The sequence below is a fragment of the Lepidochelys kempii genome, chromosome 4 (genome assembly GCF_965140265.1).
Source record: "Lepidochelys kempii isolate rLepKem1 chromosome 4, rLepKem1.hap2, whole genome shotgun sequence".
Classification (NCBI taxonomy): Eukaryota; Metazoa; Chordata; order Testudines; family Cheloniidae; genus Lepidochelys; species Lepidochelys kempii.
In genome coordinates this window covers 11,570,339-11,584,842 of record NC_133259.1, presented here as the reverse complement: position 1 = coordinate 11,584,842, position 14,504 = coordinate 11,570,339, and the positions used below count along the sequence as shown (strand labels likewise).

The 14,504-nt window shown below is 42.9% G+C and overlaps 1 protein-coding gene across 1 annotated transcript in view; it reads right to left on the bottom strand.

Annotated features, from left to right (window-relative positions):
* Nucleotides 1–14,504, bottom strand: part of ADAMTS3 (ADAM metallopeptidase with thrombospondin type 1 motif 3) — a 187,200-nt gene that overhangs the window by 116,353 nt on the left and 56,343 nt on the right. Inside the window, 1 exon segment of the mRNA XM_073340380.1 lies at nt 3,070–3,226. Within this exon segment, the coding sequence (XP_073196481.1) occupies nt 3,070–3,226 (157 nt within the window).

The following is a 14,504-nucleotide window of genomic DNA, read 5'->3' as shown; positions in this document are numbered from 1 at the left end:
ACACTGAGGTGGGGGATTGATCTAAGTTATGCAACTTCAGCTACGTGAATAACACAGCTGAAGTCGACGTACTTAGATCTACTTACCGCCGTGTCATCACAGCGGTAAGTCAACTGCTGACACCCCCCTGTCAACTCTGCCTGCACCTCTCGCTCCAGTGGAGTACCGGAGTCAACGGGAGAGCACTTGGCGGTCGATTTACCGCGTCTTCACTAGATGTGATAAATCGACCCCCACTGGATCGATCACTCCGGAGGTAAGTGTAGACATGCCCTAAGTCTCCAGATCGTAAGTTTTCATTTTAAACAGAAAGGCAGTCTCAAGCTGTTATGGTGGGTGACAGGCTCAAAAACAATGAGCTGAGTGTAATTGCTACAGTGATGTCTGCCTGTGTTTTCAGAACCTGAAACAATCGTTGAGAGGTGTGACCTGCTCCCTTCATCTCCCTGGGCACTATCTCAAGGTACCCAATGACAACCACTTTGGCTTTTAAAGTATTATCTGTTTCTTGGATCATAAAGACTTGTAAGAAAAGGAATGGGAACAATCATTTTATGAAGGGAGGATCATACTGTGAAGAGCTGCAGACGCTATTGTAAGAGGTGGCAGGTTCTGGCAGCACAAGTCAGTGGGCTTGGGAGTACCACCACTTTCCCCCAGTTCCCAGTCAAGGAGGACTCAAACTCAAGGAGCCTAACAGAGCCTTGGCGCCCCCAAGGGGAACCAAGCGCAAGAAGCTCAGTGGAACATGCCAGCCTCACTGAGGGGAAGAGAAGCATGAGGAGCTCAGTACAGCCCACATGTGCATTCAGACCCTGCTGAGGAGAAGCGAAGTTCAATCAATGCAGATAGCACACGTGGTCATGTTTTGAACATCTGTGCAATCCACTGTGTGTGCCATCTCATGTGGGCAGAGCTTATGTTGTGGGCGAAGCTTGGAAGAGCACTTTCTCTCCCCACCATGTCTGACCCCTAGATCCTACTTACACAATTGCCCAACTTTTCCCCTCCACTTCCTGTGGGAGTAGGTTTTCATTCCTCCCCAGCTGGGGACTGGGGCTGCTGAGAAGTTCTGAACATACCAAGTAGGAACTTCACTGGGGGGGGGGGGGAGAGAAAGGGATAGTGGTTTTCCCTGTCTGACTGACACCCAGCTAGAGGAATCTTAAGTTAGGTAACTCCATCACCACCATCTGGCAGTCAGAAAGGAGGCTGCAGTACCTCACTCCCTGTTGTCCCTCACTGCCTCCAAATGAAGCAACCAATTTTCCAGTCTATTTAAAGCAGAGGAACCCCAGTCTCTATCCCCATTTCCCCTCCCCTGGCAGCAGCTGCATGGAGTGGAGTTTACCGCTCTCCTAAGCTTGCAACAACCTGAGCTGGCACAGGACTTGCATGGATCAAGGCTAGCGCCCTAAGAAGGCTGCTTGGAGACTGCAATGCTGAGCTTGTTTCCAAAAGCTCACCAGACCAGATCCAGCTGCTCCGCAGCTTGCTCCTTTTATCATCAAGTATGCATTGGCTCTGACCCTCTTCAGATTCAGTCAGACTGGTTTGCAAATAGGTTACAATACAATAAGGTGCTGCTGAGCCCAATACTTCTGTGTAACTCAGCCTGTAATGCTTGCTAAGAGGTAAGGTGCTGTTCAACTTGGTAGAAACTAGCTGGGCTTAGGTATAAAGCTGCTATCTTTTGGAGAGAAGCTGCCAACCCAAAATGGACAATTTAAATCTGTGATGACTTGCTGTGGAGTAATGTTTGTTTTCTGCCTACCAAAGATTTTACCTACCTTGGTGTTTCCATTTCCATAAACAGTACCTCTCAAGGCTTGATTAACTGCAACCACAGATTTATGCCTTATTATTGGGGCAGGAGTGCACAGACAATTGGCGGAGGGTGGAAAACTGAAAGATGGTGGGGAGAAAAGTTAGAGCACTGAAGAGGGAAAAAGTTTTTCTACACTTCAATAAGAAAACCTGTGGTGTCAAAATGAAAATAAGAATCTCTTGACGTTTTCAAGGGGGTCAGTTTGAGATCACCACGACCCTCCCATTCAGCCCATGAACATGTATTCCATTGCTTGACATTTCAACAACCAGTGGCTTAGAGCAGCGGGTCTCATCCTTTCCATACTGTACCACCACCCAACTTACAACAGGAAAATGTCTGGGCCCTCCCACCTTCCTCTAAACATGAAGAGAAAGAGTAGGGTCACAACCCCTTGAAACCTGTTCTCAGGTTGAGAAGCCCTGGATTAGACAGTTCACGAATATCAAAAAGCTGTTTCTCTGATGCATTTGAAAAACAAAAGCCTTTTTTAAAATCTCTCACCCTGTGCTGCCCCTCAACGTGTCCAGCCTTATTTGAAGAAAAGTTGCTATTTGCTCCTCTATGTCTTGGGCCCTCAAGCATTTGTAAAAAGTTAGAGAAAAGAAAGTCTAACAGACAAGACTGCACAATAATTATTTTCAGATGGACCAACCACATTGGCTTGAAAACTGAGGGCAACTCTTGGCTATGTCAAAATGTATCCTATCAAACCAATTATTTTGAAATTGCGTTAATCACATTCAGTAGACAAGGGCTTAAAAAATCACAGCCATTTGTACAACATAGCTATTACTGGGAAAAGAAACAAAACCCCAGAAGTTTAAACAAAAGTTGTGTAAGCTGTGTGTGATATTAAATTCATGTGAGTGAGCATTTCTAGTTACATGAAATATCCCACAATATCTTCTCAAATTATGTAGAGCTCATTGTTGCTTCCACTAAAGTCAATAGGAATTCTGCCATTGACTTTAATGAGAGCAGGATCAGGCTTCTAAAGAGCTAAGTATTTTGCAACATTTAAAAAAAAAAAATCATGGCCAAGTTCTGCTCTCAGATATGCACGAACACCTGTTGTTGTCATCAGGGCACACTGTGTATATGTAACCAAGGAAAGATTTCAGTGACACATTATTTTATTTTTCATCTATCTTAGTCAAAATTGCCTTTTTCAAAGGCTAATGGAAGAAGCTACAGCTATCTGGAATAGATTTCTAAGCAACCATGGACATCTGCTGTACCTTCCGTATGGAAGTCTAGGAGCATGTCGCCGGGATCTTGTGTTACAGCTGATCTCCTGTAGACCACGTGAATTCTTCCTCTCTCTTCTTCCATTTGTTTGCCTCTTTCCAAAGGTTCAATGAAATATTCATCTTTATCAGTTCTTATCATTCCAGCCTGGTGAGGAGGGAGGAGAGGAAGAGCACAAAGTATGTCAAAAATCCATTTTCCTGACTCGATACATTGATAAGCTTCTACTGACATTTTAAAGATGTGTGAAAAGTACAACAGCCAGCAGCTGACCGTAACACAGGCAGATTACTTCACAGTAAAATAAAATCAGTTAGGTTTTTTTTTTATTTGGGCTTTACACAGGACCCAGAATATTTCTAGCTACAGAACATTTTGACCTGTGCATAGACTAGCTCTCATAGGCATTAATGGGAGTCATACATATGTAAAACACACACACACACTCCCAACAAAATACATGCCTCAGGCACAAGTTTTATAGGAATTCTAGCATTTGTATGTAATGAGTAAAACTGATATTTTAATTAGCTATTAATACAGATATTTATGACTTGAGGAATGCAGTGCCGGGTGTCTTCCATTTGTCTGTGCTCAGCGTCCCACAGGAACTGCTCAACACCTTACAGAACTGGGCCTTAATTTTACTGGTCTACAGTCACCTGGGCACTCCCCCTAAACAACTGCATGCCATTCAACCCTCTAATTATTGATCCCTGTGGATTAACAGGTCATTCAAACCCCTCTCTCTGCACCTTTCTCTTGGGAGGGCTGTGAACTGGACTTTACAGATGTACAGGTTAACTCTACTTTCACTGACACTGGTATTAACTGGGACTAAACTCACTGGAATAAGTTACATCAGCATAAAACAGGCAGGTAGGAGTGAAAGGAGACTCAGGTTTATGATCATGTGGCAAAATGTCATCTTCCGATAACTTGAATGTAAATCACAGCAAGCAATGGAGAGAGAATTAAGCAGTGTAATCAAGGGGAAGACCGTCTTAAAAAAAATCCTCTTAGGGGGAAAAAAAGAAAAAGCTTTCATACTTCCTTTAACTCAGAGCACAGCAGCCTGCATTCTGTGTGGCAGAGTGACTGGCCATGTGCAGACTATTTGGAGATACCAGTGAAAAAAACAAAGGGATATTCTATTTTGAGCAATCTGCCACCTACTTTTAAAGGCATAATATGAACACCTATATACAAACGTATGTACCAGGCAAGAAAGGGACTAGAAACAATCATTATGCAACCACTCTTTCTGTAATGTTGCTCAATATTCTCTCCCCTATGGTATGATTTAGTCACTTTGCATCCAAGTATCTGAGTTACACAGAGACATCCAAATGTGGGAATATTGGGCAGGCCGTGCACCTCTCCTTCCAAGTGCAGAGGGGGTTCTCTGCCCCTGGATCACAGTGCTTCCTTGGGGAGTGAGGGGTAGAGTGCAAGACAGCCATGTCAGCAGCACCATCTCCCCTCCCAACTGAACTCAGCCCAGGCCTCTCCATGTGGGCTGCATTTGCTGTGGGGGATAGGCTCCAGACTAGTCAGGGTTCAGGTGGCAGGATGAGAGAGTTAAGAAAAGAATACAGGGAATACAGCCCCAAGTACAATCTTTTTTGCACAGCTTGTCGAGCATCCCTCGGAGCTGCTGGGGCTGGTATGTGCGTGACAGGCAAACCCCTAGCTGCATTTCTGAGAGCTCCCCTCTACAAGTAAAGCCCCAAATGCTAGGCTTGCACAGAAATGTACAGATAAGTACAGAAGCAAACAAGCAGCTGAGCAGAATCTCTTATATTATTTCCCAATCAGTCAACATGGTGCAGCCTTCTTCATCAACTCCAGATATCAGATTAGGATGAAGCGCAACCCAGTATATAAACGTGTAACATTGCTGTGATCCAACCATAAAGTCACAAAGCTATACATCGCCAAGTGTCACATCAGAGTGCAAGAGGAAAGGCATGGTGGCATTCCTAAAATGGTAGAAATAAGCGTTGTCTGAGGCTAACACCTGAGTACGGGTCCCCCCTAGAAAAAGAAATATAGTGTGACAAAGCCTTTCACCAGTAAGACATTTCAAACTCTCACGCTGACTAACATGCATTTATTTCAATGCATTATCCTTCTTCTCTCTTTTCAGAAACCAAATAAATTCAGGGCAAAAGAGCTTTTCAATGTAACATTCTAGCAGACGATTTAAATGCATGTAAGCCATGAATTTCAAAGTTATGGCCCTGCCTGTAACCACACTGTACATATACTGTGTGGAATAAGATGAGATTTAGTGCCAGACTTTCGAAAGTGCTCAACACCCACAACTGGGTCCAGATACTCAAAAGATCCTGGTGCATCGAATGGGAGCTGCTGGAAGCTGAACTCATAATCTGGGCTGAGCGCCTAACCCCTGGTCCAAGCTGGGCAAAAGGGCCAGAGCAGCATCAAGAGGCTACAAAAGCCCTAGGTCCCACCAGGGATCTGCTTACAAGGCCTGGTGTGAGAAGTGCATCAGGGCTGGTACATGCATTGAAGATTCTGGATCCCAGGAAGCTTTAAGTTAGACAAGCCTCAGGGAGTTACATCAGGTGTCTCTTCAGCCGCTGGGGCGGCACAGTATTGGGAAGGCTCAAAGGCAGCCCCTCCACATCTGTCCCCATGCAGGTCTGCAAAATCACTGAGTTCCAACACACACCAAAGCTTTGCATTTCAATTCTGAATCATAACTACACTATGTGTTTTCTGTACAAAATAGAAAAAATTATTTCAACTCAGTCTCAATATGTCAGATGTAAATGAACTGTGAAGGTTTAAAATGAAAAAGTTACAAATTTGAGAAGTCATCAAAAAAATTCCCTCAAAGTGTCATGAACACTTTATCACCCACCACAGCTTTTTTCCTTAGAATTTGAAAAATGGGAGGTGTACTGAAAAGTAGCATTCTTATATCCATAAGAATGTATAGCATGCTGGATCTGCTACTTGGTTATCACTGCTATACCTTGACATCAGTGGGTTTGCCTTTAAACAGCAATAAGTACTGTCTAAGGTCACCAACCCTCCAGGATTGTCTTGGAGTCTCCAGGAATTAAAGATTAATCTTTAATTAAAGAGGTCATGTGATGAAACCTCCAGGAATACATCCAATCAAAACTGGCAACCCTTGTGTGCAGTAGTATCAGGATTGGACCCTACGTTATAAATTATTAGAGAGAAATGTCTAAAGGAAATGAAAGGGGATATCAATTACAATCATCAATAAAACTTACCTGAAATATCTATGATTTCCAATAGCATTCATACTGAGCAACGAAGTCATTGTGATTTTATTACTTCTTAAAGATAGCTTTAGTTTTCAAAATGCTTTACTGCATGAAGAATATTTACTTCAGTGCCTAAGGGTCAGGAGCCAAACCACAGATTTTGCCTACATCATTTTTTCAGGAGGGTTTTGAAACGGTTTGACTGAATTCACTTAAATCATAAAATCATCTGTTACCATCATTTATTCATTTTTATGGTTAACACCATTTCTTAAATATTATGGAATTTAAGTAACTATAAATACTACTGTTTCATTTTTCCTTTATTTTTATTATGAGTGGCAGTAATCATTGTGATTTTTAGGTTGGAGTAAGTCAAGTAACATCACACAGTTTTTTCCCTTTCATGTGGATAACCAGCATTATTAGATTGGGAATGAACAAGTCCCTTCGCATGTTAATGGTTTATTTTCTTGCCATTTGTCTGGCCAAAAAGTGAGTTTGTGCCTACAGTTGCTATGTTACTGGTGTAAAACCTTATTCTGGCACACAGATTTTGTTTAAATAACCCACTTTTTACAAAGCTGTTTGCCTACAGTTTGAAAGTAGCTGTGTCCAAAGGCAGTGTGAAGTCCAGAAAGTAACTCTGGCTTCCCTTCCCAGCTTTAATATGTGCTTTCTTCTTTCCTGTGTTAAGTCTACAAAAAAGAAAGGAGCCCATAATTATATTATTCATAATGTGGGTGCCTTTTTGTACAAGGAATACCAGAATAAGTTGCAAGAATTAAGTGAAATTTCAACTTTTTTTTAATATGCACTGAATATAAACCATGTTTTTAAGACAGACCTATCACAAAAAACCCCAACTCAGTTACTGTACCTAATAACACGCCTCTTCACTTAACCTTCTGCCACCCCAGTAACTCTGCTATTTAAAGGGGGGGGGGGGGAAATGTTCATTTAAAAAAAACAAAAACAAAAAACTATTACTCTAAAGCGAAGAGTACCCAAAGCAAGTGTCCAATTTCATGTAAGCATGCAAAATTAATCTGAGTTGATATTATGAAATGCAAATTGAAACAGTATAAACACAGAAACAAAAATGGCATCGGTTCAGGATGACTTGCCATGCAAACATACCTGGCAAAGCAGAACAGCTGCTCAATTTAGAAAGCATATTCTACTCTGACTGCATCATCATCAGGTGCAAACTGCAGCACACACCAGATTTTCCATAAAAGATGCATAACAGTGTTCTTGCCTAGACATACATCTGGATTGCACACAAATAGTTAATGCAGTGTCCTTGATTTAGAGTTAGTCATGCAATCAATGAGAATGTTACCTTTTTAACAACAACATTTCCTGGCATTTAATGGCATCCTATGGATGTGTTCCTGATCTAACAGTTAATATTGAATTACAAAGTCACAGAACAACTGGAATGGGTGGCAATAAACACAGAACCTGGTAAGACTTGTATGCATTCCTCGCTTAACAGGTTCAGTATCCTGTTTTTATAACTTGATACTGTGTCAGACTGTGATTGTGTCACAGTATTAGTAATGGGATACAGAGCCTTTCAGCCCTGAATCAGTTTCACATCCATCCTGGGTCAGTAGTAGCCAAAAGCCATTACCATCTAATTACCTACGAGAAATGAGGTCAGAGGCTCAATCCAGTTTCACATCAAAAAACATCTTTGTAACCAGCACCCTCGCTGGCGACCTCGTCAGAGAGGCTAAGAACTGAATAGCCAGCCACTCGCCCGGGAAGGGTGATCATTCCAGAGAAGGTTTGAGGTACATTGATGGAGCCCATTGGAGAAGCTTATATACTGCTGCTACGCACTTATTCCGTGGATGAACAATGGGCTTCATTCTCCAGCATTTTCAAGTGTTTTAAATTCATTTTTTTAAAAGTGGAGGCAGACCCCTCCCATGCCAAAGCCCTTCAGCCACCTCGACACTAGAGAATTCTGGGACTGCAAGCCTCTGCCCTGCTTGTTGTAACACACCTGGTGCCCGCACACAAAAGGGCTTGTATCTGTGCCCAAGAGTTCTGCACCGTGCTAAGGCCCACCGATCCATTATAATGGTGTCACGATGGCGATGCTCTGGAACTGCTCCCCATGAAGCCAGTCAGGACTCTGGGGCAGTAGCCTTCCTGTGAGGAGCCTGTCTTCAGGAAACAAAGCTCACACAGCTTCCACCTTCCTGAGTCTGACCTCGGAGCATTCAGCATCCTCTGCCCCTCCGTGCACTTCCCACAGCGAGTCCGCTCAGGCGGGGCTCCTGGGGAAGCCAGAGGGTCCTGCACCCCAACTTCGCAGTCAGACGTGACTCTCAGCCAGCCAGTAAAACAGAGGTTTATTAGATGACAGGAACATGGTCTAAAACCGAGCTTGTAGGTGCAGAGAACGGGACCCCTCAGCTGGGTCCATTTTGGGGGGCAGTGAGCCAGACAACCACGTCTGCCCTTCACTCCATGTCCCAGCCAGCCCCAAAACTGAAACTCCCTCCAGCCCCTCCTCCTCTGGGCTTTGTTCCTTTCCCCGGGCCAGGAGGTCACCTGATTCCTTTGTTCTCCAACCCTTTAGCTCTCACCTTACAGGGGGGAAGGGCCCAGGCCATCAGTTGCCAGGAAACAGGGTGTCGGCCATTCTCTGTGTCCAGACTCCTGCACACACATGCCCTCTAGGGCTCTGCAGTGATTATACACCCTTACCCCACCACCTAGATACTTAAGAACTGCCTAGGGGAAACTGAGGCACCCCCACACTATTCAGAGGAAACATTACAAACAGTCCCACTTCGTCACAAATGGTACTTTGGATCACTCGTAGCTTTGGGGACAAAAGCAGCCCGGTCATCAATGGCAGCACGGCAAATGTCCCACCTCTGAAGTTCCCAACAGCTCTGATGGGGCTCCACAATAGGAGTCAGGCTCAATCAGACCTCTCTGTGGCAGAGCCTTTTCTGAGAGAAATTATAGTATTTTCCCTCCAGCTTCCAACAATTCATCTGAACAATCTGTCTGCCTCATTCCCAGTCATGTTACTGCATTTGCCTTTTAGGGGATTTTACTCCAAGGCACTGCAGAAGCTGGGGCCGAAAAAGTCAAAGGCCTAAGGAAATGTCTGCCCCCTGCTTCCTCCCCAATACAGAGTCTCTTACTGCAGAACTCAGCCTTTTCTGCGGGCAGAACACAGTTTCACCCTCACGGCCCAGTCCAGGTGGGGTCACTCAAGCCAACCTTCCCTCAGGAAAGCAGGGAGCCAGGCAGGACTAGAGAGTCCAGCTCTGGGGTGGCAGAATCCAGGATTTACTGTTTTTGTAATGGGAATTAAAAAATATTAATTAATTTACCAAATTCTCTCAGGGAAATTCTCTGTGTCTCTACAAATTTCAGGCTGTATTACAAGAAACAGGGATTGAGAAACATGGTATCAAAGAGTACATATCCTAATGTCATCTTGCTGCCTAGCCACTATGGAGGAACTTGGGAGGAGGTCATGGGATTGCTTCAAGCAAAGATGAGATGCTGCTGCTGGGTTGGAGATGAGCAGATTATATGGAAACCAGGATTAAAAAGGGGGGTGCTTCAGTGTGGTCACCCAAGTCACCCCTCACGAAATCAGGGCAGTCGACGACCAATGGGTTATCTGGTCACCATATACAAAACCAAAATGCAGACCTGGGAAAACACATTAGGCTCTATTCTGTGGTAAGGTAACAAGCTAGTTGGGGGGGGGGTCCCAAGCATACAAAGACCATTTGCACTAACACATCTGGTTGAGATTCCACTGTGGGGCAAAAGGCATAGAAGTTCAGTGCAAGGAGCAGTGCAAAGCCAAAGGGCACATGGCAAAGCCAAAAAAAAGCACGTTTTAGGCAACATGGGTGTACGCTTACACATTAGCCATCCATCCATCCCAGGAAAAAATTCAGATGGATACTGTAGAGTAGTGTCCTAAGCACTGATCACAACAAGCTCTGATGTGTGGTTTCTTTTTATATATTCTATGCTATCAAGCACCTACGTCTATCTTCTGCATTTCCCTATTGATTTACCTTTCTAGTCTGATCTTTCTGCCTCTATTGTAGCTTGAAACTGATTTTTTGCTTATGCCTTTGGGACACTTGTGTGCTTTGCATCTGGCCCTGCACTGCCCTGAGTCTCACCATGTTGGTACAAATGGGAAGATATTGCATACAGAAAAGTGGGGCTGATCCATTTGTATACCTGTTACTCACATGTCATTCTCCACCTACCCCATTAAGATATATCCCCCAAAGACTACCAGTATCCTACAACCTGTATGTGCAGATAAACTGCATTATAGTACAGCCAAAGAATCAAAAATCCAAAAGATCCACTTTTGTCTATTAAGGAAAATTAAATTATTAAAATATTGGCAAAGTTCCCATGAGGAATTTCAACCTTCGAAACTGCAATGCAAAAGAGGAGGGCTAAGAGTTCTGTTATTCTGATGTACTGTACAGTTTACGGTCTGCACTAATTCCTGATCTTCTCCCCTCTTCATACTCCCTTTTCTAACTAAGGCAGGGGTTCTCAAACTGGGGGTCGGGACCCCCCAGGGGGTCGCGAGGTTATTACATAGGGGGTCGTGAGCTGTCAGGCTCCACCTCAAACCCCGCTTTGCCTTCAACATTTATAATGGCGTTAAATATTGTATATAAAGAAGTGTTTTTAATGTATGGGGGGGGAGGTGCACTCAGAGGCTTGCTGTGTGAAAGGAGTCACCAGTACAAATGTCTGAGAACCCCTGAACTAAGGCATGCCGTGATCAGCCAGCCTCACAGACAGAATGGATTCCCAACCATTCAAGCGGTAGTTACAGAACTCCACAAAAAACAGACTCCCCTCCATGCCAGAACTGCTTGAAGTAGGACGTGGTCCCCATGTTTCCCTTTCCCTGATATGCTGGCTGATGAAAACAGGAGCTGATGGGATTTTAAGCAGCAACTGTCACTTGCATGGCCTAGACAAATTACATGTGAACCTGATTATTTTCTTCAGGTCTCATACTGACCTATGCTTATTCATATAGATCTGGGGCCTGATTCTCCTCTGACTTTGACCAGCTTTATACTAGTGGAAACTCCACTGGACTTCAGTAGAGTTAACCCTGATCTATGCTGGTGTAAATGAGAATAGAATCAAGCCCTTAATCTTGAATGATGAAACTAAGTGATATTCAGTAATGCTATTACATTAAAATAGATGTTAAGTTACGGTAAAGAGAGACAATCTTCTCTCACTGACACTGCTGTAATTTCACTGAAATCAGCGGTGCCACACTTGTGAAAGAAATAGACCCGATTTTTTTTGGCTCAGAGCTAGATTTCCAAGTGTTTACCATCTACAATTAGCCAGATTTTCAAAAAAGAGTAACATCTCCTAAGGGACCTAAATAAGAGGCCAGAGTTTCAAAGCTGCTCAGCATCCAGCAGCTGCTACCATGACACCTCTGGTTAGATTTTCAAAACAGCTCAGACCTTCCCTCCATCTTCACATGCCATGAACAGATCTCTGGCACAGCTGAGGAGATAGTCCACAATATCTGGTGGAGCTAAATTACCTGCAAAGCATTAAGGTTGGGTGCCTGGAATTTTTAACACCCATAAAACTGGGCCATTTCAAGCGTTTTATTGTCCATGCGCCATAGAAATAAAGGGAGTTTAACAGATGTAGAGTATGAGTGAAGAAGAGGGGAATTTTGTTTTGGTACCCAACGATTCTTAAATATTAATGGTTTGAGATGCTTTAGCAAGTGACACTTAAAACCCCACACAACAAAGAGGAAATTAGGGCTGCTGAAGCAGAATGTCCATGGATAAGAACAGAGAATTCACAGCTACATAAATAATTTGCAGAACCTGTTTACTCAGTACTCTCTCTCTCACTCTCTCTTCTCTTGATTCTTTTACAATAGGAATTTTACTTGGATGGGAACTGATCATCCCCACACATCTTCAGAAATATCTACATTTTTCTGAATTGTTGCACTTCTCTCTAATCCAGATCTTATGGTTCAGCCAGTTTTACATAGACTAACGTGCTATATATGAAGCTCAACTACTGTACTAAGGTTTCCAGTTAACTATAGGGTGTTGGGTGTAAATGGTATTTACAACTAAAGAATACCATAAGGTGAATTTGTAAATATACAAAATCTCTCTTCTAGTGGAAATCATATATAGACCATCAACCTTGGTGTTTTAGCTACATTTTTCCAGTCTACTGTCAGTGCAAATAGAGAATCCAGCTTTTGTTCCTGAGGAACCTTTTCCAAAAAAGGATCAATAAAAAGAGCTTGCAATTTTCCAAGCACATGGAGAGGGAGGAAGTCGGGTTTACATGGTCCACCCTTATACAGCCATTACATTTTCAGCTGATCGCCACTGAAAACTCTGCATTCCAGCATAGAACATTTCACAAACCCCTAGCCAGTGGAGAAAAGCAAGCAGGTGCTTACAACACCTTTTGTAAAAGGCTCATTTGAAGAAAAAAAAGAGTGCAGTGGAGTTTCAATGAAGTAGTATGTAGTGGAAAAAGTTCTCCACAAAAACATATTAATGAGGAAATACAGGAAAGTATAGTCTGAAGCCCTGGACCGTTGTTAATTTTACTGCTTTGCTTGTAAATTAAACAACATCTTAATGTATACAATGATTCCGCCAAATTAATGCAAATGTTTAGTTTAAAGATTGTGGTTCTAGTAAGTTTACTGCTTATTATTACTATTTTCTGTAGTATCTAAAATAGACAAACAAAACCACAACAAAACTATTACCGCAAAACGAGGAAGCTTTATAACCCTTACCAACTTTGTGAGAGTAAGGCCTGGAAATAAATATCAGTCCATTACCTGTGCGGTTTCATATTGGACTGAGACTGGAGGTCTGGGTTCAATTCTTGGCTTTCCTACATGCTTACCATACAACCATGTCCAAACCAGTTACTCTTGTGTGCCTCAGTTCCCAAGCTATAAAATGGAAACCACCATACCCTACCTCAAGGGCTGCCACAAGTACAAAACTCATTAATGATTGTAAAAACAATGAGGAATGCCTCATAAACTTAGGCCCAAATAAATTTGTTAGTCTCTAAGGTGCCACAAGGACTTCTCATTGTTTTTGCTGATACAGACTAACATGGCTACCGCTCTGAAACCTGTCATTAATGATTGTGAGGCACTCAGATAGTACAGCGACGGGTGTCATACAAACTAGGTAGATAATGCAAAATAGATCTATGCACCAACACCTCCACATGTCGCTCTTCCATCCCACCTCAACCCAAACTCAACTGGGCATGTGTAGTCTTGAGTCAAGAAGCTTGAGGGGGTCTTCATAACAGCCTTCATGTATGTTAAGGGCTGTTATAAAGAGGACAGTGATCAATGTTTCCCCATGTCCACTGAAAGTAGAACAAGAAGAAATGGGCTTAATTTTCAGATTTAGAAGGAGATTTAGAAAGTTTTTGTAATATCTAACCTAACTCCAAGGGTAGTTAAGATCTGGAATAGGCTTACACGGGGTGGGGCTGTGGAATCCCCATCCTTAGAGGTTTTTAAGAACAGACTGAACAAACACCTATCAGGGATGGTCTAGGTTTACTTGGTCCTGCCACAGCGCACGGAACTGGTTTAGATGACCTCTTGAGGTCCCTTCCAGATCTGTATTTCTACGTTTCTATAATCCAGAGGTAATGACGAAATAAAAACTGAAAGCAAAACTCCCAATTGACTGAAATGGGAGCAGAACCAGGTCCTGAGTGCAAAGTAAAAGGCCACTAGGAAGGTGGTCAGTTTTGCTCTGGTACGTATGGCATGCAGAGGGATCGCTCTCAGGCTAGGAGCAAATGTACTACTACATAATATTGCTGGTAAAGTCAAACCCGCAATATTATGCACATTTTAACCTCAAGACGACATTGAGAGAATAAAAAAAAAACAAGAAGAAAATCCAAAATGATACAAAGACTAGAGAAAAGAACCTAACAAGGAAAGTTACACTAAGCAATTACATTTATTTAGCAAAAATCAACAGCATTTAAGGGGGAACATAATTCTATACAAATATGCAAAGGATAGTAATGTAAGAGAGGAAAGGACAATTACTGACTTGGAG